At 41.7% G+C, this 27,859-nt stretch overlaps 1 protein-coding gene across 1 annotated transcript; it reads left to right on the top strand.

The window, feature by feature from the left end:
- The first annotated feature begins 261 nt into the window (after positions 1–261).
- PRCP (prolylcarboxypeptidase) lies at positions 262–27,859 on the top strand. Its single transcript, XM_084226912.1, has 9 exons — positions 262–462; positions 15,996–16,136; positions 17,249–17,350; positions 17,662–17,843; positions 18,522–18,679; positions 19,281–19,453; positions 20,814–20,978; positions 22,107–22,294; positions 26,624–27,859. Exons 1-9 carry the CDS (start codon positions 337–339, stop codon positions 26,826–26,828), a joined length of 1,440 nt encoding a protein of 479 aa, XP_084083038.1. The 5' UTR covers positions 262–336; the 3' UTR covers positions 26,829–27,859.

Below are 27,859 nucleotides of genomic sequence, written 5' to 3'. Positions count from 1 at the left end.
AAAGCGAGAACGCCGGCTGAGCCCCCGCAAGGAGCGCACCGGCGAGACGGGTGGATCACGTGCTTCAGGGCAGCCAATCGCGGCCGAAACACATATGGCAGCCGCCCCGGCCAACCGCAAAGGCGTGCGCGAGCTAACCGCCGACCTGCAGCCAATCGGAAGGCGCCGCTGGTTCGGGGCCACCCCTGCACGTGTAGGTGGGCCCCGCCCCCAGGGCCCCGCCGCTCCCCGTGGGGCCGCGCGGGGCAGCCCCGGGCGGGGGAGCCGGGCCCGTATAAAGCGGCGGGGCCGAGCCCGCTCCCGCTCCTCCTCCTGCCGCCCCTGCCGCCCGCGGCGATGCTGCGGCTCCTCCTGCTCCTGCCGCTCCTCGGCGCGGCCGGCGCCCTGCCCGCCCCGCTCCGCCGCCGCCGGAGCGCCTCGCTGCCGGCCGGGCCCTACCTGAGGCGCTACCTGAGCCAGCAGGTGGGAGCCGGCTGCGGGGGAGGGAGTTCCTTGGGGAACGAGGGCACTCTCCTCTGCCTTTAGCCTCACTCGAGCCGCGGGCGGGACACGGCTGTTCGCTTCAGGCTTTTAAAAAAGCGCCGAGTGCCGGTTCTCTTTGGTAAAACGTTGCAAGCCGTGAGTACTCCGGTTAAGTGCAGGTTTTTAAAGTGTCGAGGGTCTGCTCTCTTTCGTGCCCGTATTCCCGCACACAGCGAGGGGCTGCGCTCCGCGGCTGCCCGCAGATCGTACTTGCGAACAGCAGTTGCGTGCGGAGGTTGGTTTGTTTGTTTAATCACAGAACGGTTTGGGTTGGGAGGGACCCTAAAGGTCCGTCTAATTCTGCCTTCTTCCCAGCCATGGGCAGGGATGCTTTTCCCTGAATGGTGATATCCATTTAGTTTTTACCTTTTTTTTTTTTTTTCTTTTATACGGTCTCTGTATTCTTCGCACATGTGTTTGTAGCTCTGTAGCCTGTTGTATTAGTGGTTAGTTATCCCAGTAATTTTCCATGGCGTTTCCCTAGGCAAAAAGATAAAACAAATTCCAGAGCTACCAGCCCCAGGGGGCACAAGGTCCCTCTCCTGTCTTGGTTCTTTTGGGAACCAAGGTTGAGAACAGCTCTTTGAGATACATTTCATGGACAAAGTACAGCTAGTGCCAAAGGGGAGACTCCAGAGAAGGGGCTTGACCTGGTGGGGGGGGGAATTGCATCACCACTTGTCCTCCTAATTGGTGCTTTTTATCAATTATAATGATTTCTGAAAATGTATAAAAGTGTACCCAGCCCTGTGGGGCTGGGCTTTTGTGGACATCTTTCCATACCTGCCTCTGAAAACCTTCAGTAAAGGTCCACTTTTATGTTACCTCCTTAGTAAAATTATCTCGAGTTTAATTTCCAAGTTATAAAAAAAGGCAAAAATGGAACATGGAAGAGATTTCTGTTACTAACTTGAGCTTTGTCATCCTCTCTCCTCCAGCAATTTGTTGGTGAAATCCATGACATGTGGATAGAATAGAGGGCTCTGCAGTGTCTTTAAGTGTTGGTGTGGTTTTGTTGAATCAGACTTGAAACCCAGCTTGTTCACAGGCTTTCATAAAAACAGTCAGCAGTTCCTTGGGTGTGTTGAGCAGTGTCTGCAGCGTCCCCTGTTCCATACCTGGGTTTCCTAGGAGAGGCAGTGGTTCTTTTTGCTGGGAGGCACAGTAATGGAGGAGGATGTTTTCCTACTCCTAGTACTCTCTTGGTTTGTTCAGAATCAGGCTTGCAGCATGCATCTGAATCTCATGCCCTGGTCTGCATAGGGAGTGGTGGGAAGGCGAAGGTAATAATAAGAATAGAATAGTTTAGGTTGAATGGAATTATAGAATAGAATCATTTAGGTTGGAAAAGACCTTTCAGATCATCCATTAACCCAGTACTGCCAAATGCACCACTGAACAATGTCCCCAAGTGCCATGTCTACGCCTCTTTTAAAAATCTCCAGGGTTGTTGATTCAACCACTTCTCTGGAAAGCCTGTTCCAATCCTTGGTAACTGTGTTGGTGATTTTTTTTTTAAATATCTTATCTAAATGTCTCTTGGTGCAACTTAGGGCTGGGCATCTTGGATAATACGTGGATTGAATATCTCCTGTTTCAGCTTTGTACAGTTGAAGTTATGGTGGTGTGAGCAAAATGGGAAGATTACACTCACAGAAAACAGATAATCTTTGTAAGATTATACTAAATAGCTACGGAATAATTTTAGGATCAAGGTCCCTGACATTTGAGGTATAAGATAGATTTGGAATTTTTTTAGTGATAAATCCATCCTCTGAGATTACAGTTTTCTGCAGATAGTGTTAATGGTTTGGGAATGCTCCTTTTCCAGGGAAATAAATAAATCAGGGAATTCCCATGTCTTGACAACATCTCTGCCTCATGTTCACTCGGGTAATGATTTGAGATTTGTGTCCTGCATTAACTCCTCTAACAGCCCTGGAGCTTGTACTGTGAGCATACTGCAGATAGCTTCTGTGGTGTGTGGCTGGCGCTGGCCAGGATATCACTCCTGCAGCAGTGGTGTAATTAACCCCAATTGTTGTGGCACACCGGTTGTTGCACATTGCTATCATAGTATCAGTGATACTAATTCTGTGCTGTGGTCTGAGCCGCCCTTTGTCACCCTCTGTTACACTTCTGTCCTCACCTCCTCCCAGGGCTGTGCTGTCACCCTGCTGTTCTCCTCAGCTCTGGCACTGACAGCCTGGGTGCCATTCAGCCACCAGCAAAGCGGCAGGGCTGCACTGTGGTTGAGACCTGTGGATTTTTAGGTACTGAGAGATGGAGGGAAGAGTCACAGTAACTACCTATTGTAAATATTGATGCCACATCTTGTTCACCCTTCTGTCTCTTCCTCTCATGCCTCAAGCACAGTCATGTTGGCTGAGAGTGGCTGCTGCAGGAAGGAGGGAGCCCATCCATGGGCCTGGAAATCCTTGCTTTCCTTGTCCAAAGATTTACTAATATTGTTGAACAGAGTGGGAGAGGTGTGATCATCAAAGATTTGAATTCTGCTGCATGGCACTTGAAAGATACAGGGGTAGCAGGAGAGGTCTAATCACATGGAGAGCACAGGGCATGCTATCAGTAGCACTATCAGTGTAGAACTGATAGCCCTGATGAAGCATGCACTCAGTGCTGTTGTCTGGGAATTTGTAATGGCATTATTATTCTATAGTGCAACATAAAAGCTATGATTAACGTGTTAAACGAGGTGCAGTGATACTTTGCCACCTCTCAGGATTGTTGAAGTTTAATTGCTTACATTATATTTCTTATGACATGAATTATCTGCTTGTGTTCCTTGCTGCCAAGTCTTTCTTCTTAGCTAAGGTTCCTGTTTTGATTCTTGTTTCTCTCTTAGGTGATTTTCATCACAAGTTGAAATTATTTATCTAAAAGCATTCAATATAAAAAAATACTTCATAATATGGCAAAATACTATGCTGTTACAAAGGAAATGGTTTTATATCTATTAATATTAAAAATACCTTTAAATAGAGTCTTTAAATACTTAATACTTCTACAGAAGAAAGCTTCAAAAGTGTAAATAGATTCTATACACGATTTGTTGCCTAAAAAGTTACTTTTTGATAACTGTGAATAGCTTATTGGAACCTCAGGGCATGACAGTCTATAGACAGGTAACATTGTTTGAGTTTCTAGTGTCAACTTTTACTGTGAATCAGTGACAAATAAGTCTGTTTTCATAAAAATGGGGAAATAACAGGGTCAGAGTTAAGCTCAATTCTCATTGCATTAAACTTCCTCCTGTTTACCACTTTAAGTGTCAGACATCTGTGATGATGGGGCTAAAGTCTAGAATATTGAGAAATCAGTCAAGCAGTGTCTGTGTCAGTGTGACTAGTATCTTAGCTTGTTTGCTGACCTATGTATGTATTTAATAACTTATTATTTTGTCTTGGAGGTGTGATTTTTTTTTCTTTTCCTCTCCCTTCAAAAGTAACTGATGTCTTTCAGCCCTCTACTCCTCCTATGTATGAGTGAAATACAAAGTTTTTACCCCAGTAAAAAGGTACCTCATGCAGACCTAGAAGAGGAGATTGCCCTTGAAGGTGAAACTCTGCCAGCAGCCACTTACTTAACAAATTTTGTGTGTTTATGGGATGATTATCTCCTTTTTAGCTTTTCTGACATATTAATGTGGCTTTTGTAGGCAAGTCTGTGGTAATTTGTTTTCCTGCTAAGCAGTTGGTCGTGATTTGTGTGTTAAATTAATCCATCTAAAATGGGACTTAACCGGGAGAATGATGTGTAGAATGTATAGAGCTGTATCAGGATCACCACTGTTGCGATGGCTTCTTTGTAATCAGCTGGGTCTGTGACCACAGGTCAAATTCATTGGAATCACTTCGTGAGGCATCCAGGATCCATCTAGTTCTCTTTACCTAAGCAGAAATAACCTTATAGCATACTGAGGAGGGTCTGGAGTCAGTCAGTTCTGACCCTTGGGGAGCCTTGTCTTGTACCTTTGTGTCTCTGTCTTTGGCACACATACCAGTGTTACAAAAACCACAGCCTGAGGACTTGTTGTGCTTTATATGCAGTACTGCTGAGAGCATGATGCCTTAAAATTGCTGATATTTGCAGGCTTCTCAGTGATAATCTCATCTTAGAAAGGAGAGTGGACATGGTGTCTCTTCACTCAATTTGATAATTGGTGGCTGTGTGAGACTCTGTGCTGAGGAACCCTTCACCTCAATCACAGTTGGTGAACTGCTATGAATTTGTCTAAGAACCAATGTTACAAGCACAAATTAATTTTTGTTCAACAACTTACTGAGCCTAGTCCTTCAATCAGATTGTCTTTTGAATGAATACATGTCAGTTGTGTCACCCCTTCCAAAAGAAGGATTCTGATTACATTTCATAACTTCCTAGGTTTCACACCTATGTCAGTATCTCATAATAAATTCACATGCAAGTCTTTGTGCTCTGAAATGCACCCACACTTCATATTGTGTGTACATAAAAGGATGATGTGTTGAAGCTTCAAAGTGATGAAGTCTAAAAAGTAATGCAATTTGATCCTTTCTGGCTTTGTCAGGGGTCTTTAATACCCTATTTTTTTATTACAGACTGAAATTCTGATATATAGAAAATAAAAGCCCTGATTGAAAATGTGAACATTAGAATGAATAGAAATGTTTTTTTTTTTAAACCTAATGAAGTAGTTCTCAATCATAGGTCTATAACTTGCTTAGGAAGACATTGAGATGGGTTGAGGTTATAATTTTTAATTGTGGTTGACATCTTATTGTGACTCAGGTTGGTGTCTCAGAATAGTAACAGATGTCAGGAATGGTTAAGATGGGTTTGTTTTTCATGCCTGGCACCATAACACAATAGCACTTTTGGCTTCTGGTGAAGGAAAAAACAAAGTGCTTTTTACAGAGCCCCTTGGTACCAATTAAAAGTTATGCTGGTGTTTAGAGAAGAAGTGATGCTGATGTTTGTCTCTGAGGTGAATTAACTTGGAATATGTGTTTTACTCATCAAGTAGTACAGGGGTACTTGGCAGCTCTTACTCTGTGATTTCATAGCATGATTTAAAATGGGAACTGTAAGCTATAAACCAGGAACAATAGCTCTTACTCAGTGAACAGGAAAACGGGGAAGTACTTGTTAAAGCTTGTCAGTGAAATTTTATTTTTATGCACTACTTATCTCTGGGGTCACAATGCAGACATCAGCTTCTCAAATTAATCAGGAAACAATTTCCTCACAACTTGCAGCCTCTTCCTTCAAGTGAGCAGTTAATACTAGTGACTCAAAAAACATCAATGATCACTACTCCCTCACTGAAAATGAGCATATCTCACTAGCTTTAATCGTTAAAAGCTGTAATAAGCCACTGAGAGATTTCTGATAGACTGTCTAGATTAAAGAAAGTCTAAAGAACAAAACAGTAAGCAGAACTGCCTTGTGGCTGAAGTAGCAAGCCGTTCCCAAGTCAGATGTGCATGAGAACTCCTGTTACCTCCATTAAATTTGGCTTGAGATTCTACAAGTTGAAGCAGAGTCTTAGAGCTGGTGGGTTTTTTTGGTTTTTTTTTTGTGGGTTTTTTTTTTGTGTGTGGAGATATGGAGGAAAATGAAGTTCAAAATGAAATTTTATGCTAATGAGTTCTGTATCTGTTTCTTCATCTGACTTTGAGAAGATCAAGACCAGCCGTCAGCATAAGTTGTTGTAGATCGTGTAGATAATTTGTAGCATTTTGCCAAGATGGTGAGACCAGAAGTCAAACTTGATTATTTAATTTTAAGCTTTCAAAAACCAAATACCTTAATTTATTTCATACATCTTGTAATATTTGGATTTCATATCTAAAGCTGTGAGGCTTATAAGAAATTTAGTAGGGGTAAACCAGGCTGTGTTGGGCCATCTTACTAATATTCACAAAATGGTTAATTTCTTTGTTTTCCAGGTGTGTCAATTCAGAGAATTAAACATGCACAGAAGAATGGAGATTGCATTTCTTTTAAGCACAGTCAGGAAATACCCATTGCCTGTGGTGTAATGGGATAATTTTCTTTTTTTAAGTTTCTAGTTGCTGTCTCATATGCTTTTGTTCAGCTCTAGCATGCATGTAGCATTCTGATAATTGGTGCTGTTATAGTGCTGCTGTCAGGTGTTCTGTGTGTGGTTGTTGTTCTTTAAACACACACAGTGAGCAAAGAACAAAACTTCTGATCCTTGTGGGCTGTTGCTTCTAATGTTAAATTGATGTAACAGCTTTTTCCATTATTGACACTGCAGCCAAGACACAAAGCTTATGTACAAGTTCACCGTTGTGTCAGGCTTGAAGCCAAAGTGGTTATGTGAAGATTAGCTGGAAAAGGTGCTTGTAGAGTGAAATTTGAGGTGTGTCTCTCTCCTGCAGAGGAGATGGCTCACTGAAAATCCTGCCTGCATGGGATACCATGGAGCCGTGATACTGTGTGATGTCCTTTCCCTCTGATTACCAGAATGGACACACTTGATGTTTCAGGGAGCTGCAGATGATATTTCCCTGAATGCTGCTGGTTTCTCCATCATCCTGTCTACCAACTTCTGCTTGCAGTCCTGCAAGCAGAAGTTGTTCCTCGGTGTTGCAAGCTTGCCAAAGTTGCAGTCGCTACGTGGTATTTTTGCTATTGCATCAGGGCTGTAGAAGTAATTGCTGCTTTCCTGCTTTGTTTTGTGAAATTTTCTCTCCCCCCACTTCAATGCTGATCAGAATTGGTGGCTACTAAATGCATGATCCACAGTGGCATGTGTAAAACACTTCACCTTTTAATGCTGATAAACTGCCATCCCTGTGCTGAACTCTTGTCATTTAGTCTGTGCTCTGCCTAATTAGAAGATTATCTGGATAGGTGACAGGACAGTTTTCCTGTTTGCTGTCATTGTTCATCTCTACTTCCTTGGATCCTCTTTTGTAGGATTAGCAATAGAAAATATAATACAAATAATAGTGGTTGAACTACGTGTGGGAGAATGATAAAGCAAATTTATTTTAGTTGTGAAAACCTGGGAAATAAAACAGTTGTAACCTGGACTAAACCTTTTAAAAATGTTTAGCAAAGTAGACTGTTCTAGACCTTTTTGGGGGTAGTGGTGGAGCTGGTTTAAATATTGAATTTGACTAAATAAAAGAATTTTCTTCGATCTGAAATGCTTTTATTCCCTGTGTCTTTATACAAAAAAAGAAAAATTGAGGAAGTCTTTCAAATGAGAACCGAGTTCATCAGAGAAGATGAAACTTTGCAAATTCTTTTGCATAAACAATTAGTCCTACACAGAACTTTAGGTCACTCCTAAAAAAACCTGGAATGCTTTTATGCTGCTTAATATGTGACATATTGACGTTTCACATCCAATTTTTTCCTCTCCTCTGAAGTTAATCCTCTGAATGTGATGGATTTGTAATTCAATCTGGAAGGCACATGGAAAATATTAGTGGCCTTTGCCTGTTGGGGGTCTAAGAGGCCTTGCACAAGGGTAACTTTGTTCTTGCTAGTGCATTGCATCTTTGTGCTTTTTTTCAGCCTTGAGGAATCACACCTTGTGAAGTAGGGCTCTGAGCTGGTTGTTCCCCATGCCTTGCCCCACCCCTTCTCCTGTGGAATAATTTCACCATGAAAATAATACCTTGAAGGGAAGTATCAATGATGTGAACATTTGGGGTATTTACTGCCATAGTAGTTAGTTGCAGAGTTATGTAGCTGGTGGAGTCTGGGCAGCATGAGCCTCTTCATTGCTCTGAAGAGAACCAGGTGGCAGGGGAATGGAGACTGGTTAAGGAGTGACAGCAGTAAAGCTGATTAAGAGATTCCTGCCTTGGTCACCCATTCTGCCAGTTGTGCTGTGGATTTGTGGCTCTCAGGTCTGGGATGGAAAATTATGAAAGTGCCTGTGGTACTTCTCCTTCCAAATGGAGGAGTTTTAACAGAGAATAGCATCTTCACTGTCTGCTGAAGGATTTTAAAGCCTAAATGTGTTTATGGACTTCATCTTTACATGGTAAGCAGAATCTGGAGGTTGAATTGCAACACAAAACTATTAATAGATTGTGGAAGTTGAAATCAATTTGTTTATGTTCTCATTAGCTGGTTGGGCTTCCGACATAAAAATAACCTTTCATCATGTACTGTTTGTTTATAACAAGGGCTGACCTGAGTACCCTGGTGCTTTCCTACAGCGTATCCTGTAGCTGTTTAAATTTTCTTTGGTCTTTTCAAGTGCCTGTCCAAAGTGTGTGACTCAGGGCAGGGGTAGAGTTCCTGTCTGAAATTTTCCTTGTTCATGTCTTTTAATCACCGAAGAGATAAATCAGTGCTAAAAATCAGACTTCCTTAAACAGCACTGCAAGAGCAGGTGCTGTGATTTCTGCATCATAAAAGAAGCTTCAGAAAGATACATGAAATGTAGAATCATAAACACATTTAGGCTGGAAAAGACGTTTAAGATCATCAAGTCCATTTGTAATGTTACACTGCCAGGTTTATCACTGACCTACGTGCATTATCAAGGCCAGTGTATTCACAAGGAATCAAGGGTAGATTCCTTCTATTACAAGGATCCTGATCCTGAATTTCCTTTGGGGGGCATGTTTGTCTGGAAGGTCCTTATAGTCAAGAAAAACTTCGTAGCAGTTGCCCTAAACTATCTCCATAATTGAATAGAAATTGAAAACTAGAAATAGTCAAAAAGTATGTCTATTATTATCCATATGGTTTGGTGAATGTGATGGATTAATAAATAAAATTAAATCTGGTGAGCAAAACCTCTGAATTATGGAGTTTGTGGAAAAGAACAATGACAGAGGCAGTCTTGGCTTGGATACTCTTTGCTGGGTGGAAAACTGGCTGGATGGCTAAGCCCAGAGAGTGGTGGTGAGTGGGGTTAAAACCAGCTGCTGGCCTTCTGGAGGGCAGGAGGGCCTAACAGAGGGATCTGGACAGGCTGAATCCATTGTCTGTAGCCAGTTGTATGAGGCTCAGCAAGGCAAAGTGCTCAGTCCTGCCCTTGGGTCACAACAACCCCAGGCAGTGCTACTGGCTGGGGGAAGAATAGCTGGAAAGCTGCCCAGGGTAAAAGGATCTGGCAGTGCTGGCTGACAGCAGCTGAACATGAGCCAGCAGTGCCCAGGTGGCCAAGAAGGGCAGTGGCATCCTGGCCTGGATCAACAGTGGTGTGGCCAGCAGGACCAGGGCAGTGATTGTCCCCTGTACTCAGCACTGCTGAGGCCACAGCTCCAATGCTGTGCTCAGCTCTGGGCCCCTCACTGCAAGAGAGACATTGAGGGGCTGGAGCGTGTCCAGGGAAGGGCAACGGAGCTGGGCAAGGGGCTGGAGCACAAAACTCATGAGGAACAGCTGGGGGAGCTGGGGGTGTTTAGTCTGGTGAGAGGGAGGCTGAGGAGACACCTTAATGTTCTCTCCAACTTTGTGAAAGGAGCTTGTAGGGAGAGGGTTCTATCTCTTAAGTAACAAGCAGTAGAATGAGAAGAAATTGCCTCAAGTTACAACAGGGGGGGTTTAGATTGGATAGTAGGAAATCTTCACTGAAAGGCTTGTCAGGCACTGCAACAGGATGTCCAGGGCAGTGGTGGAATTGCCATCTCTGGATGTGTTCAAAAGCTGTGTGGTTGTGGTTCTTGGGGATGTGATTTTGGGGTGGGCTTGTCAGTGCTGCGTTAATGGGTGGACTCAGCCTTAAAGGTGTTGTTCCAGCCCAAGCAGTTCTGTTATTCTAACCTATGATCCTATCTCTTTTAAATTTCTGGTATTATTTACAGTGAAGACTTTCCGGTTAGTAGGTTACACAGCCTGATGCAAAAGGTGCAGTTTAGATCACCCTGCTCTTCCACAGAGCACCAAATGATTATGAATTTCAACGGAGGGGTGCAAATCTTCAATCTCTGCTGTTCCTTGCACAACTATCAGCCTTGAAAGCAAGGAAACGCCTCATTCCTTGCATTTCAAATTAAAAATATGAAACAAAGCTAAGCTTGATTTTCTTGCCTTTTTTTCCCCTCCCTTCCCTGCACTGAGCAGGGGCAAACAGAGAATCTTAGCAGGTACTGGTGGGATGAAACTTCAGTCCTGGCAGGCTCAACAAAATCTGTCCCCCACCCCCTCCTCCTTTCTTATACAGACATGACAAGAAAGTCCCTGCCCTTATGAACTTCAAACTTGAATGGAGGAAGCAAAGGTTATAAGAGGAAACAAAACTAATAGGGCCAGCTGACTGAACTGGAGTCCCCCACAACCCATCAGGAGTAAAAGCAGGAATAGAAACACATCAGTGAAATCCCAAGGAGGCTAAGGTCTACACTGCTGTTCACACAGGAGGATATCCTCAGGCTATCCTGTATCTTCCTGTCCTCAGGAAATAATTCAGACAGGATGAGCCCTCAAAACAGCTCCATGACCATGTGGAGAGAGTAAAGCACAACTTAAAATCCCCTGGCTTCTCACCAGTAAAACAACTGGCTTGATTTCACATGGAATATCCAGTTTGGGAAAACAAAGCTATCACATAGAGGATTGAAATTCAAGGCATCACAGAAAGCCTTTCAGATGCTCACGATCTTGCCAGAAACCCAAAAGCATAAAACCATCAGGTGCTGATTTATCACCTCGAATGGTATTAGATGTTTTTTTTTAAAAGCTGCCCTGTGAATTATAGTCTTTTTTGGTAAAGGCTTGGCTGTGCTGCCCTGTCTCTGTAGTCACTGATGACCTTAAGGTGCTGCTGAGAAGGAAGTGGGTTTTAGCCCACATGTCCTGTTTTGTCTTTGTACTCTACTCATTGCCTGAGTTCCTGAGTACTTCCAGAAGTACATTAAGCAGACTAACATCTGTACAATAACTAACATCTGTTGAACCTTTTTTTGTCTCCTCCCCAGGGGAAATGTGTGGCAGAGTGGCTTGTTTTATTTTAAATGGACTTTTAAAATAGCAAAAAAACACATTGCAAAAAAACCACCTTGAGATAAGTAATCTTTGAGAGGTTAACAAAAGCACATGGTACATGTGCACTTATAAGATAAAGATACAGAAGGGTGCTATACAGTTCAAACAGAAGGCACCAAGGTGGGGTTTGGCCATTCCTGCCCAGTGTGAGTTTGTTCGGTAAACCAGTCTGGGGAAGGTGCCTCACCCTGAGCTGATCAGCTGCACTTCTCTGTAGAAAGTTTCTCTGAGCTGAAGGATTAAAGCTGCTGACTTGAGCCTTCAGTCTGATGCTCTCATCATCCTCATGAGCTCAGTGCCTTGTACTGCCCACTGATGTTTGTCCTCAGCTGAGGGAGCGCAGTTCTCAGCAGCCCTGCCTTGGGTAGCACCTACCTTCCATCAGAGCTGCCTACCTCACAAGCTATCTGCTGTAGGTTTGCTTTTATTTTCCTCAAATGCTTGGTGAGTCTTTGGACTCAAAGGTGTGCAGGAAAATGGAAGGCTTTCTTGCTTGAGCAGTGTTCATGAAGTTTTGTATGTGGAACTGAAATTTAAGTGTTCGCTTTCCCATCCTGCCTGCCTCAGCTGACAAGAATTTCTCTTAAAAATTTATTCATAACTTATGAGTTTCAGTGCTGTTTTTTCTAATTTTATCCTTCCTCTTATTAGTATCAGAATGACTGTTCTTGTGTCAGTAGATTATAGTTTCATCTGTAAAACATTTCTGTTGCATCACTGATGATGATTGTGTTGTTATTTTTTATCAAACTTGCCACATAGCCCTGTTTACAGAAGCTTAGAACTTTGGGCTGAGTAACTGGCTTGCATTAATTCTAGAATAGTTTAGTTTTAGAAGTGAACTGTGCCATCATCTCTTCAAACCTCCCCCACAAAGCACGGCCAATTTAAAAATTGTTTAGGATTGCTCAGGACCTTGTGCTTACTGCTGGCATCCTAGCCATGGTTGTAATTATGAAAATTTTAGTTGGAAAAACCACATATCTGCAGGTATACCATTATCATTGTTTTAACCAGCAGTTAAGGTATTTTAAATGTGTACTAAACAGATTTTTTTTTTCCTTTTTGCTTTTGTGGTCTGTTTGTAAAAGTCATTGCTTTTCTCTTATTTCATTTGCGTAAGAGTGGGAAAAAAGCTTTCTGGTTCAACTTTTTAATGACATTTGCTTAATGTAAAAAAGCTATAAAAATACCAGGTTAATTTGAGTACTACAGTAGGCATCACACAGTTTCTGGGGTTTATTACCTGTTTGCATGCCTGTTCTATAAAGATTGCTGAGATAAAAAAATTGTTTGAGACCCAGCAGCCCCTGTGCACAGCCCTGCACACTCCTGCTGCACACTTCGGCTACACAACAGCTCCATCTGCTGTTCCTCAAATGCAGCTTTCCCTGTGTGTCCAACTCTTTCACCTCACAATTTTACATTGATTCTTGGGCTTCTTCCCTCTGGCTTGACAAATTTTAACACAGTTTCTATTCTTGTGAGAAGATACTCTTTGGGATACCACTACATTGTGTTTTGATGTGATTTAGAATTTCTTTTAATTTCTTGGCAATAACCAGCATTTTTGACACTTTCTTCTCTGACTGCCTTACAAACATTAGGTTTTGTATTTTTTTTTTTTTACTCATGTTGTATGTCTAACCCTTGCAAAGACAAGCTAGTACAAGGTATGAAGCCCCATCATCTAGAACTTCGGTTTCTTCTCTTCAGCCGAGGAATAGCTACTTGTGATTTATTTTTTTTTCTGGAGAAGTCTGGATTTGTGTTTGTTCTGCCTGAGATCTTACATATGTCCATGGTTGGATGTGCTGTGAGTGTGATGAACAGAGGCAATCTAGCTGTTGTGGGAGTATCAAATTTCTACAGATTGAGGGAGGAATAGGAAAGAATAACGTGGCTGATGGCCGTGAGAGAGTGTACAGCATGTCAGTCACGACAGAGGATTGTGACTCTTTGATCAACATGGTTACTAAAACCACCAAAATGGAACTTAAATTTCTGGGTTTTTCTCCCTCTTGGTTTCGAAAGACAGACTCACTAGAGCATTGTGATTTTGCGGTTTGTTTTGGGGAAGTAGATTTGCAGATCACATCAGAGGAAAATTCCAGTAAATCACATCTCTAAAGAAAACTAGCCATAATTTGGGAAAAGATGTGCATGTTGGAGTATCACTCTCCTAATTTTCTGGCTCCTGAAACAGTAAGATGGGCTTTAGAATCTGTTCTGCACAATACCCCATTGGATAAGCTCAGCCTGGTATCAAAAATTTTCTCTCTGTTTTTTTTTCGTTTGCTTGGTTTTATTTTTTTAAATTTTCCTTCGTTTTCCCTCTGCACTTTTTTTTTTTTGTCTGTTGCATGTTAAGTTGCCTGCACTGGTATATATCTTTGTAGTTAGGAAAGTTGAATACTTTTTGGGGTGTAGTCCTCTAGCTGGCACTCTGGCTTCAGGCAGGAAGGATGCAGAATCAAGTTCTAAATCTAAATATTTAATTTTAGATGATTCCATAAAAGGCAAGCAGGACACATGGGCCTGTTTTTCCTATTGCTGGCAAGCAACCTAACAAGAAATTTTAAATAGAAAAAAAATTTCTCCCATTTACAAACAGACATGGAACAAAAGATGTGTTAGTTTTAACTTTCTAACAGTGTTGGAGTTTATCAAACTATACAGTGACTTTTTAGATGTGCCTTAACTGATTGTTCTCTTTAATTGTCCCAAGGTCTTATGACCAGACACATTTTCAGTTGCTGACCTTGTTCTGCCTTTCTGCATTTAATCACTCTTAATTTGTGAAACTAAAATTAATAACTGTGCAGGTGAGTTGTCAAGTGTTAAACAAACCCATTGTGTGCTGTCAGTACTGAAGTTCAGGGAAAGAGCCCTGAAATATGCACATGATATAGCATCACCATGTACTTATGAGTAAGGAGCAAATGGTCTCCTTGAGGAAAACTGTGAGAGTACATAAAATAGCTTTATTTGGGTCTGGAAGCAGTCACTGAAGTTACTTATTGAAGGCAAAGACTTTGTCTCTTGTACCTGCCCACACCATGCACAGAGCTAAATCTGCTCCTGCTGTTGTAGCAGTGAGCTGCAGCACACACATCCTCCCACTTGAGTCCAAGAGTGAGTAACCTCTGAGGGAGTTCAGAAAAGACATTTTGCAGCAGACTGTACATCTGAAATAAGTTTCTGTGCTCTCTTTGACCCAAAGCAAATCAAAGTACCTGGTGTGGAGTAGCTGGATCCTGCAGGTCAAGCATTAGGCTTTTCTGGGCTGCCTAAAGAATCTGCCTAGTGGATGTGTTACTGTGATAACAGCAAGTGCTTGGGTTTGGGTGCCATCTGCTGCTGTTCATCTTTTACTTGCAGATGTTCCCAAAGCAGGGAATGTGAAGGTTTGTTTCCTGTAGCAGCTGAGAGGTGTGGCCGAGTTTGGCTGTGAAGGCAGAGGGATCGGTGAGCAGAGATCCTTAAGCCAGCAGATGTCAGGCTGTTACCACCAGCAGGAACTATGACAGGAAAAGGTGGATTGATGTGCTAATAAAAGTCAAAATTGGGAAGCTACAGGTCATCTTCAGCAGATGATTAAAAATAGTAAAGAATTGTGAATACATGGTTATTAAGTAGGATAGGTCTTCTGGAGTAATTTTGTGGTTTGCTTTGATTTTTTTTTTTTTTTTAATATTTCATAGTAAAAGCCTGTATGGATATTCCAGAATAAGATTATGCCTATGCAGGGAGTTACTTGTAAAAGCACAACTTTGCAGTGTGGATGAATTCTAGGGGAAGGGTCGAAGTGGATGGTGAATACAAAGCAGTGTGAGTAAAAGCTGGAAAAAATTACCTTAGGAATCGAATTTCTAATGAGAGAATAAGTCTAACACTGTGGGATTTGGATTCAGGAGTACGATGTATGTAGGCTGGCAATATTTGTAGAGCAGTGGTAAACAATAAAAACCCACTTTCTAACAAGAATCTGTTTAAATTTAATTCTTATGCCAGAAGGAGAGAAAGAAGAGGTGGGATTTTTGTTGGTTTTAGTTTTGGAGTTCTTTTTTGTTTAGTTTGCTGGGTTTTTTTAATAACTAGGCTAGTAAGGTTTTCCTGAGACTCAAAACATCCTCCTATGATAACTCTTTACTTACTGATACAGTTTTATTGCATGAGGTACTTTGTGACCTCTCAGCAGATTTGTCTGACTTCCTAAATTTGTTTAGAATATCTATTAAGTAGGATGCTATAAAAGGGGCATGGAATTTTTTTCTTAATGTCTGAAGATAGCATTTCTCCTTCAGTATATACCCTTGTAATTCTGACTGGTTTTTTTTCACAAAGCAGAAATAATGATGAATTAGGAATATAAATTAATTTAATCACATATTTTTTTTAATCTGTTAAGTAACTGTCAGCATTCCCAGTGTGCTTCAGGATCAGTTCTAGCTTTCTGATCATGTTGCTGATGCTTGTTCTTACAGATTGATCACTTTGGATTTGATGAAAATCGTACATTCCAGCAGCGGTACCTGGTAGCAGATCAGTACTGGAAGAAGGAAAATGGACCAATACTGTTTTATACAGGCAATGAAGGAGACATCGAGTGGTTCTGCAACAACACGGTAGGTGGGAAACAGTGGGATTACAGTCCTGCCTGCCAGTCGTGGCATCCTGGAAAAGTGAGGAGGAGCACAAAGACAGTCACAGAAGGTTGTTGAAGAATAAGTTTGTAATGATTGCTGTGATTGTTATAGGAGGAAGAGGAAGCTGAACAAAAGCACAGAAAAAGTTTAAGGGGGTGCACGGTCCTATCTGAAGCCCAAACAAATAAAGGGATACACTTCTATTAAATTCCTGGAGCAGTGAAGAAAATTTCTAGAGGAAACACCGTAGTTGCCCTGAGCTAACAGTTCAGAATTTTGGACCAAATTAAACTTATCCTAGTATTTTAGATTCCCCAAGTAAAATGGAAGGTTTTCATGTTTGGATTTTTGTTTCTCTATTAAGAAAAATACGACGAGAACTGGAAATCAGAGTCAGATAATTCTTGTTCTCTACAGTACCTGTGGAAAGTTTTGCATCCCTGACTGATACAAATGCAGAATGGAGTGTGTGGGGTTTTTTTCAGCCATTTCAATACAAAGTCCAGTAACATGACAGGTGGTGGCATGTGCTGAGCTCAAAGCCACCAAGGACTGCTTGCATGCTTTGTGCTGCCAGCCGATGATCTCTGTCTGCTTCTTCTCATAGCAACAAACTCTTATCAACAAGTAATAACAAATTGTACTTATTTATTAGTTGAAAATAACTCTTGCAATGCTCTAGATTGCTGGTTATTGCCAAACAAATTTTCTGTTTTCTGTAATGTAGTCCTAGCTCAAATGCATGCTTTTCTCCTGTAGCCTGTTTTATTTGCTGTGTATTAAGCTTGTGACATAGGAGTTCTGGTTCTGTTAAATTTCCTGTGTGTAGTCAGAAAACAGGGATACTTAATATTTTGCAGCATTGAACTATACATACTGTCTTTGCATATATCAGCTTCCCTGGGTTGATAACTGTTTTGTGTGTTTTCTTACTTAAATGATACCTTAAAACCAAATTGCACTCTGTCTTTCTAGTGGCATTTTGATAGTGATATCTTTTTAATCAAAGAATTGGAATATACTAGACAGAAACTAGAGACATTTAAACAAGTTGAATCAATTGTTTTCAGTGTCTGTTCTCTTCCAACCAGGGTTTTATGTGGGATGTGGCTGAAGAACTTAATGCCATGTTGGTATTTGCTGAACATAGATATTATGGAGAATCTTTGCCCTTTGGGAATGAATCTTTCAGTGTAAGTGTCATCTTTTGTCTTCCTAATAAATGTATTCCCTACAAACATAATTCTGCATATTTTAGTTCTTGCCAGGGCATTGAGTGTTAACTTGAGTAATATATAACTCTTTTGTAACTATCAATTCTAGAGTAAAGAAATAAAACCAAACTAGAAGGTTCTTTTTAGTGCTTCAAGGGACACCTGCAAAGAATATTTCATTTGTTCTCAGGCACAGATTTAGACTTATGATTTTTGCTGTAGCTGTTGTGTGGACTAGAAAGACTGTTCCTGGAAGTCACTCGTGCTGTCCATAACCTTCTTTCTCTCAGGATTCCAAGCATCTCAATTACCTGACATCAGAACAAGCTCTGGCAGATTTTGCAGTACTTGTTGAGTACTTAAAGACAACCATTGCCGGAGCCAAGCACAGTCCAGTGATAGCTATTGGAGGATCTTATGGAGGAATGCTTGCAGCCTGGTTTAGGATGAAGTATCCCCATGTGGTGGCTGGGTGAGTGTGTTCCTCCTGCTTAAACAGAGCAGGCATTTGTTACTGCTGTGCTATAAATATTATTGCTCTGGGAGAAGTACCATAATTCAGGCTGGCTTGAATTTTTCAGTACTGGGAGAAGGATTCAAGTTACTCTGAATTTGGGAAGAGGCGCTGTTTGCCTAACAAAGGCAACTGTCGGTCAGCAGGTACTGGATGGTGTATTTTGTCAGAGTTATCGGTTAGGTTTGTGAAGACAACACGTGAACACTGACTTGGCACCTAATTTTTTAGGGTCTCCAGATGTTAGGCAGGTTTTTAGTCTCTTCAATACCCTAGTTACCCTCTTGGAAACAAGCTAGAGAGTATATTTTCATGGACTGGGACTCTCTTTGTTTGAGTTCACACAGTGCCTAGTGAGAAAGACCTAACTGATAGATGAGAATGAAAAACAATAAATTAATGAAGTCTGAATTTCTACCTTTTGTTTGCTGATATTGTTGTACCAGTGTCCAAGACTTATATCCTCCAGCAGCCTTTTGCATACACACCCATGGAATAATTTTACAGCATTATGGTTGGTTCACCTAGAGCCCAGTATCCAAGCTGAATTATAAATGCTACCTAGATAGTGGCTATTGGGAGGGTACGGAAGTCCATTTTGCAGGGGTTTCAGGATCTTTTTATGTCCCTTTGCAGAGCTCTGGCAGCCTCTGCCCCAATCTGGCAGTTTGGTGATCTGGTTCCGTGTGGCACATTTTTCAGCATTGTGACCAATGATTTCAAAAAGAGTGGCAAGGGCTGCTCAGAGAGCATCCGGAATTCCTGGAATGCTATTAACCACCTTTCCTCCACAGGTAAGACCTCACCAGTGCTTTTTCAAAGGATAGTAAAGATCAGGAGTGTGTTGTGACTTTCACCTGTGAATATATTGGGTTTTTTGAAACTCTGCTGCTAATAATGAAAACTTCAATCTAGCACTACTTTTAAATGCCCGTTTTGTTGTATCACAAACTTCTTTCAGACCTGGTGGGATGCAGAATCCAGGCCCAAATATTCCTAAGGTCAGATAAGGACAGACTTAAAATCAGAACCTCGAGGCTAATATTCTGCCTGACAAAATAGGCCAGATAGTCATTACTATAAAAAAAGTACTTTGCTGACTGAGCCATTCAGGAAAAGAAAATTACTGCAGTCACTATGAACTCAATGACAGGGATTCAGTTGGACTTGAGGATCTTTTCTAACCTAAGTGATTTTGTGATTATACAACTACCTGAAAAGAGGTTGTAGTGAGGTGCTGACTAAAATTGGATCTGCTGTGCTTGTGTGTGTGTGGAATAGTTTCACCAAATTAGTTAGGCTAAGTGAAAATGTTTTTTAGTAGCAGCACAACTGACGTATGTGTTAATTGTGCAATACATTAAATATTGTTTTATTCATTTGTTTTTATTAAAGATGCAGGTTTGCAGTGGCTTTCCAATGCATTTCATTTGTGCAGCCCCTTAAAAACTCCTCAGGATGCTGCTGTATTGAAAAATTGGCTGAGTGAAACATGGGTAAACTTGGCTATGGTGAATTATCCCTATAAAGCTGACTTCTTGCAGCCTCTGCCAGCTTGGCCTATACAGGTAATCTAGAATGAATATCTTGTAGAATTGACTATTTGGTTTAATTAATTCTCTCCTCCTCTCCTAGCTTGCACCTTTTCCTTTGTTTTCTTGGCTCCATAGAAGCAATGTGCTAAGAAAAGACAGCCAAGATATCTTGTGCATACCTTGGTTTGTTGCCTAACTGCCCCTTGTAGGTCTGACAGGTTATATCAACAGCCCAGGAGAAAAAAGTGCCAGGGATGACTGAGAAACCTCAGGTGTGCTAAAGAGCTGTTCTTGAGTAGCAAAAATGCTAGACAAAAAGCACATGCAATTAGAGTTTCTGATGTGAGACTTAGCTGACAGAGCTTGCAACTAAACAAGTTTTGAGTCTGTAGTTTTTGATGTGGGAAACCAGTGAGAGAGAAAATGTGGATCTCCACAAATATGTTCCTTGCAGGGTCCCTTCTCAAAGCAGAACCTCTTTTTACACTTGCAAGCCTTTGCTTGTGCAGTGCTGTTTATCCTTGGAGTGTTCTTATTCTTTTAAGACTCTGGCTGAATTTCCCTGCAGGACTTTGGGTTACAATGTAAGGCAGGTAAGTATTTTTGGCAGTAGTTAATTTTAAAACAAAATCTTTCCAAAAATCTTTCCCAGAACTGCCTGATGGAGGAGAGAGGGAAATTAATCTCTCCTTCAAAGAGCAGAATAAACACCTTAACAATTATTTCTGCTTATAAACCTAACCCAGAAAAGGCCACTGCCTGTCTGGACAATACTAATGTATGAAATCTGATTTATATAAGCTGTTAAGATACTTTATTTTCTGAAACATTAGCTCTGTTAGGACTCTGAGGGCAAGACAGGGGAGGGAAATGTGGACTTGATGATCTTGGAGGTCTTTTCTATTGTTAATGAGTAGTTGGAGATATATATATATATGTATATATATGTCTGTATGTTACTTAATCTGTTCTCTCTTGTGAGCTACCTACTTCAAACTGCAGGGAAGCCCAGTCAATAACTGGAGCTTCTCTGTTAGATATTTGTATGTGCTGTCTTTAATTACAGAGGTACTAAATACTATTTTTTTAAATATAATCTATTTTAAAGTATGGGAAATGGATTGAAAAATTTGGTGAATGAAACATTAACGTGGCATTGTTGGGTTTTGTACAAATTTTTTTGGTCAGGAAATACAAAGTTATAGGTTCCTCATAGTAGCATGCACTACACATATATGATACTGCATTTTGGGATAATCAGGGTATGTAACTTCATGGACACTTTCTGGAATGGTCTGATTGTACTTGGAAAAGAAATTAATATCCTACCAGATGTCATGTATTAATATTTAATCCCTATCAACTGAGATGACTTCTTATCTCTTCATTGCAGGAAGTCTGCAAGTTCTTGAAGGATCCCAGTCTCTCTGACAAATTGTTACTACAGAATGTTTTCCAGGCAGTAAATTTATATTACAATTATACAGGAGAGGCCTCATGCTTAGATGTGTCGCAGACTGCAACAAAGAGTCTGGGTGAAATAGGTTGGTTCTACCAGGTATGCTCACTAATCTTTATAAATTGCAAGTCAGAGGTGTTTTTTTTTAATCTAGAGCTGGTGAGAATTGTCATTTAGCTGTCAATATATTGTGCCAGAAGTATTGATGTGTACTGATGACAAACATAGTCACAAAGTGTGATTGTAGGGGGGAAGGCAGGGCAGGAAAGAGAAGCAGCTTTCCTGGGAGGTTTGGATTGTATCTTCATTATCTACCTACTTGTTGAGTTTCAGCTGTTCATATAGACTGGAAAATGATGTACAATTGTAAGTTGTAGGGCAGTCAGTTGTATGAGGTCTAACAAGGCCAAGTGGTGGGTCATGCACTTGGGTCACAACAATCCTGTGCAGGGCTAGAGGCTGAGGGCAGAGTGGCTGCAAAGCTGCCTGGTGGAAAAGGCCCTGGGGGTGCTGGCTGACAGCAGCTGAACATGAGCCAGAGTGTGCCGAGAAGGCCAGTGGGATCAACACTGGTGTGGCCAGCAGGAGCAGGGCAGTGACCATCCCCCTGTACTCAGCACTGCTGAGGCCTCAAATGAACAAGTCCTGTGTTCTGGGCCCCTCACTGCAAGAAGGACATTGAGGGGCTGGAGTGTGTCCAGAGAAGGACAACGGAGCTGGGGAAGGGTCTGGAGCACAAGTTAGATGAGGAGTGGCTGAGGGAACTGAGATGTTTAGCCCGGAGAAAAGGAGGAGGCTGAAGAAAGACCTTAATGCTCTGTACAACTTTGTGAAAGGAGATTGTAGGTAGGTGGGTTTCTGTCTCTTAAGTAACAAGCAATAGAATGAGAAGAAATGGACTCAAGCTGTACCAGGGGAGATGTAGATTGAATATTAGGAAAAATGTCAAGCACTGAAACAGGCTACAAAGGGAAATGGTAGAGTCACCATCCTGGAGTTTTTTAAAAGATACTATGCACTTAGGTACATGGTTTAGAGGTGGACTTGGCACTTTTTGGTTTGTGGCTGAACTCAGTCTTACAAGGTCTTTTCCAATCTAAATTATTCTGTTAGTTAGGTAGTAATTATTGATCAAATGCTCTTTGAGCCTGCCTTTTTAAATACTGCAGTAACAGCTCTTGGATGTTCTCCTCAGAATATACTTTATTGACCTGCCCTTTCTTTCAGACTTGCACTGAGATGGTGATGCCCTTGTGCACAGATGGTGTCCATGACATGTTTGAGCCTCAGAAGTGGGACTTTGATGCATTTTCAGAAGAGTGTTACAGGATGTGGGGAGTGAGGCCTCGCCTCTCTTGGATTCTTTCTATGTATGGAGGAAAAAACATCAGTTCACACAGCAATATCATCTTCAGGTAAGCCTTGTTTCAGCTGGTGGTGTAGAGTCTTCTACCAGTTTGGGTTTCCAGTGTAGAGAATCTGCTCCAAATGGCAAAGGGATAATAGCAAAGGGATCTGTCTCCAGCACTCCAGCTGAATAAATGATGGGCATGCTTTGTGTTGCTGTTGAGAGTAAAATGGTCAGTCTGCAGTGGCCAAAGAAGCCAACTGTTCTGCTACTGCCTGTGTGACTCTAACAGAAGCATCTGAGCTGGGATTCTGCCAAACATCTTCTTTCAATGTGGATTCCTTCTTACCTTGTGGCCAAATTCCAGGTTTCCCATGCCAGTGAATTCCTACTTTTATGAACCCAAAGCCCTGTTGCTTTACACACAAAAGGAAAGTCTAAATGAGTTCTAGCTATAACACAGAATCTTGGTCACCAAAATTACTGCTCTGAGTGATAGCCTTGTGAAGGGGCTGGCATGGCATTCCTTTTTCCCTTTCATGCAGAAAAGAGAGGGAAGTAACTTTGGGAGTTTTTCTATTACTGCCAACAGCTTTTTCTTTTAGTGGCACTTAGGCAAGTTTCAACAAACTTGTGTAAGATCCAGTTACAAAGATGTTTCTATTTTTGTAAGGAATACTGGTAATACAACAAAAGTTTGTCTGAAACATCTTTGTATGTGGACAAAAAGTGAAAGAAATGTTTCAGTCTAGTGCAAAAAACTAGTCCATGCTGCTTGCTCTCTATTCAGCCTTCACTTCCCTGACTTTTAACATTAGACTCTGCTGTCTTTAAAAGAAGTTTCATGTGGTTTTACTTATGCTGTGAGGTGATCCAGGTGAGTATTGTCTATCCATCTTATGTGGCTGGGAGGTGTTCTACAAACCCATAGAGACCTGAGGAGTCCTGACTTGCTGTACCCATTGCCCACTGTCGGAAGCTCCTAATTTGTATTCCTCTGTGCTCTGGTTAAAATTTTGCAAGGCCTTTTCATAAAACATCTTGCCACTTCTACAAACCAAGCTCAGAATCAGTCTTTTGAATGTGGTAGACAGGTATGCATTTTAAAAGTAGAAAGTTCTCACTTGAATTGGGGATTATTTTCTGGATCGCAGCTGTTAGTGTCGGTCTGTTTGGCTGCAAAGGCCTTTTGCTTTCCTCTTGTTTGCCTCTTGCTGTTTTTGTCCCAGCAGGATATCTACTCTGGAGGGAGAAATCCCACCCTTTTTTGGAAAACTTTTTAATAAAAAAAATTTGTTGGTTTCACTTAGTTTCTGCAGAGTGTTGCTTATTTCCAAGGCTGCACAGCTCTGTACAGTTGAAATCTGCTTTGTAAGCGATAGACAAACAAACAAATCTAAATAAGTGTTTAAGAATTTATGCCAGCTGAAGGAGCTGGAAATGAGAAAAGCCTGAAAGCAACCAAATGAATGTTAAAGTAGTGCTGTACACACAAAGCTTTTGGATCTCAAGCTGGGATGTTTCTCTTCAAACAAATACATTGTCAACACTGTACATTTTATATAAGAGCCTTTTATCCTCAAACACTGCAGAGTGCTTTACAAAAAACATCCCAGTGTTTACCAGGGGATGTGGCTCCCTGTGGGGTGAAAAGGACTGTGTTTCAAGTGACAGGCAACTTGCACAACAGTGTAGAGCAGGAAGGGAAAAGTACTCCATCTGAAGAGAACCACTGTAGGGTGGATTTATCCAGACACAGTGGGATTTGGCCAGGATGCTTAAACTGGTGCTGCTGCTTCTCCTTCTGTGAGCAGTACATCATTCTGCACAGTCACACTGTTGTTTGTACTGTGTGGGATTTATGCAGGGAATTCCACTGCCATTCTGGTACCTTCCTGGAGTAATGTAGTGTGCAAGTGGTTACTTAGGCCGTGGGCAGGTGGTATTTGCCTTTTCTAGGCAGTACATCTTTATTAAAACTAGTCTGAGGAAATTGGGGGTTTCAGAACACTGTTTCCCCTTTCCCTTCCAGCAATTTCCCATCCTTTTATGGGAACATGCTGTGTACTTGGTTTGGAAGTGTTGTACAGTGGTGGGGACTGACATTTTAACACTGTTCATACATGTGGTGGCAGAGAGCTTGTAGCAGTTGTAGTGTCACCAGTATACTGTGGTAGTCAAAATCAGCCAGGGTTATATCAGACAGTATGAAATTTGGTGTGCACAGTCTAAAAATGGGGGTTTTCAATCTCAGGGAATCACACCTAAGCTGTAGGCTTCTAAGTCAGGGCACCCACATATCCAGTCCTGCACTGGCACAGGAGAGGCAGAAAGTGAAGGCTCTGTTTTAAGAGATTCTGGTGCTCTGTGCAGAAGGGAGAATTGTTAGCGCTAAAGGAAGGAATGGAGGCAGAGAAGAGAAGGCAGAACAATGTGTTTCTGAAGAGAAAAGGTTAGAGAAAAAAGTTTACAGGAAACATGAGAATTGTGGAGGGTGGTCGTGTTAAAAAAGGATGCACAGACAGTGCTGCTACAATTGTGTAAAACTTCTGGGCAGGACAGGAGTCCTGAAGAAAATATAGGAAACGGAACTGTGTGTTGTGGGATAGGCAGAACCCTATGGATGCTGTCAAGGAAGTATATGAATTGAAAACAGGACTAGCATGCTGATTTTTGCATTAGTCTTTTTTCCGAAGTCCTGCTTGCCTGGCCACTGCTGGAAAGTAATGGCCGACTTATTCTTTCTCTTCTTTTCCTTCTTTGGTTTATACTGGGAAATTCCTGTCCTGTGACATGGACAACTGAGTACTTAAATGCTTGCTTAGTTTTAACACATAAATAATTGATTCCAGTTGGAATGATCTTAATCTGCAAAAACTATAAAGGTTTATGATTTTGTGGTGAGCCCTCCATCCCCCCTCCCTTCAAGTTTCACTTTTCAAACTGCATCAGTGCCTCTGGTGCCATCCTTTGGAAGGAGATGCAGAGGATGTAGCCAGAACCTCACAGAAAAGCCTGTGGCATGCTTAGCTTCCACATGACTGGGACCAAAAGATCCAAGTTCATGTGCATCATGGGTCTCTCAGCAACTCATTCTCCTGTTGCCAAGGTGCTCTACTGATTCAGGTGACCTTTTAAATCTAATGCTTTTGGCTTATTGGGAAGCTCTCAATGCTTTTTTTTTTTTTTTTTGCAGATACAAAATGTTTCTCTTGTCCTAAGTCATATTTAGAATCACTGAAAGTAAAGAACTACAGAGACTCAAGATACTTAGTTGTTTCATTTTTTTTTCAGTGGTGAAAAAAGTAAAATAGTCGTTTAGACCCCAGGTTTTGACTTCTGGTTGTTTCTAGAAAAGCTTTTTAAAACATTCATTATTTTACTGTTATTTTCTGTTGCTACCATTGTGGTATTTTTCTAGGTGCATATCTCTGTGTCAAGGATGTTTTAATTCCTTAGCTTCCTCTAGAAATTTACCCTCTCGTACCTCAGCCCATCTCTGACATTTCCTTTTGTGGGCAGGTCCAGTGTTTTAAGTGAGAAATAGATCTAGTTTTGTGTAGTTCCACAAGTATATGGATGTTGCTTTCTTTGTGCAGAAAGATGGGCCATGTGTGGGAAGGTCATTGCAGTAAAGGAAAATAAGATGTAGTAGGGGTTATTGGGTCAAGTCCAAAGCTACGAATGAGAGATGGAAAGCTCTCTCCCAGCTGAGCCATTGGCCTGCTCTATGGACTATTATTTGGAACCATATCTGTATTGTAAGGAATTTTTAAAATTGATCTAGGATGAGGGAGGAGAGGGAGTAAATGGTATTAAGTTGTCCTGTCACAGAGGAAGAATCAGTTTAGACAGTTTTTAAGGCATATAATCTTCATTTTCATATGGTTGTTATTAAAGTCAGTGCACTAACAAACCATCCAAACATTTCTTTGCAAAACCAGGTTGGCACTCAGCTGAAACAGCAAAAGGTAGAACTTCCTAAAAATTCAGCTCTAAAGGGTCCAGTGAGTAATTTGTTTATGGCAGACTGTGAAGAAGGAAAGGGAAGTGCTTTGGTTTGGGAGTTTGGGCATGTTTTGGTAGAGGGAAACCTGAGACTTTAATGACAATTACAGGTGGCAGCAGATTTCAGAGGCTTTTGCACTTTTATAGGTTATTATCTGAATTAGTAGATAATTAATGAAAAGTGTAGACTTGCTTAGGCTGCTGGTAGCTCCATACCTCTGTCAACAAGTTGCTTCTTAGCAGAGGGGTGGGCACAAGACATTAAGACAGGACTGAGCTCTGTTTCTGTCACTGCACATGCAAAGCTAGTAGAAATGTTGATGTGAGCTGCAGCCTTGCTGCTGACTGCTGTGCACACATACCCTAATGAAATAGTCTTTCCTTACAGCAATGGTGGCCTGGATCCGTGGTCTGCAGGTGGGGTGACCCAGAACATCACCAATTCCCTGGTGGCAGTTGTGATCCCGGATGGAGCCCATCACCTGGACCTACGCAGCCGCAACCCTTTGGACCCCAAGTCTGTGCAGCAAGCTCGAGCCATGGAGATCTGCCTCATGAAGGAGTGGATTGAAAAGGCCAGGCACAGCCACTGAAGTGGTACTGCAACAACTGTGGCCATTACACCTCTCTCGGCTTTGCTGGGAGTAGGGCCAGGCCTTGTGATACGGTCATTGGAGCATTTCCTTCCTCACCTGCACCCCAGTGGTCACCATGGCTTGTGTCCATGAGAGAGGCAGGCTGCAGATGGATGGAGAGCATGCTCAGATGATAAACTCCAGTCAAAGTGCATGGATTGAGCTGCCTGCTCTGGTTTGCTTTCCTCTTCTGCTCTTCTGAAATGCTGTACCTTACTGCACAGTAATGGGTTCCTGTTCTATCCTGTTGCTCTTCTCCTCACTGCACTGAGTGATTGTTCCAACTGCTGGTGTATCCAACAGTGGATTACCTGGGAGTGCTGTTGCTGGTGAAACTCTTGCTGCCTCCAGTGTGTTTGAATTTCAGACATCCTCTGCTGGTGGAGATAATGAGGGAACAGAAGTCACATCTTACTGTGATGTTTGGTGGAGATGTAGGGAAGGCCTCGGGAAAGTGGCTGTGCTGTTTGTAAGGAAACTAAACCCTTCCCAGCCCTTATCCTTTGGAATCAATGTTGGAAAAGAAATAAATATACAACTTTTTTCGTACCTAGTTTTCCAGCTGCTTATTAATCGATGGATTTTTGTATTCTGTGCTGTACTGAATGGTCAGGGCTGGGCCCAGACTCACTCTGCTGATAACTGGCTGAGCATGCAGAATCTGCATCAAGATTTTACTACTTCTTTTGCTATGAGTCCTAATTCTCAGATGTCTGTCACTGTCTGTGCTGATGGTTACCAAAGAAAACTGAGTATATTTTGTGTGTGTATGTGTGTGTATCCCTCACAAATACTTAGCTTTTTAAAAACAGGAAGGTTTTGAAGCTATTCTCTTGAAGAGCAAATGTGACACTTGTGCTGGCTACATTTTATGAAGTGACAAATAATTGGGGCTGTGCCTTGTGTGGGTTCTTCCCTCCCCTCCTTTCTGTGTATTGTTCAAATTCTGCATGATCTGTTTGCTGATGGCTCTTCAATAAAAGCCTTTT

This window comes from Fringilla coelebs, assembly GCF_963513975.1.
Source record: "Fringilla coelebs genome assembly, chromosome: 2".
In the NCBI taxonomy this organism is placed as follows: Eukaryota; Metazoa; Chordata; class Aves; order Passeriformes; family Fringillidae; genus Fringilla; species Fringilla coelebs.
The sequence above is the reverse complement of the archived record's forward strand: the minus strand, read 5'-3'. Positions and strand labels throughout refer to the sequence as shown.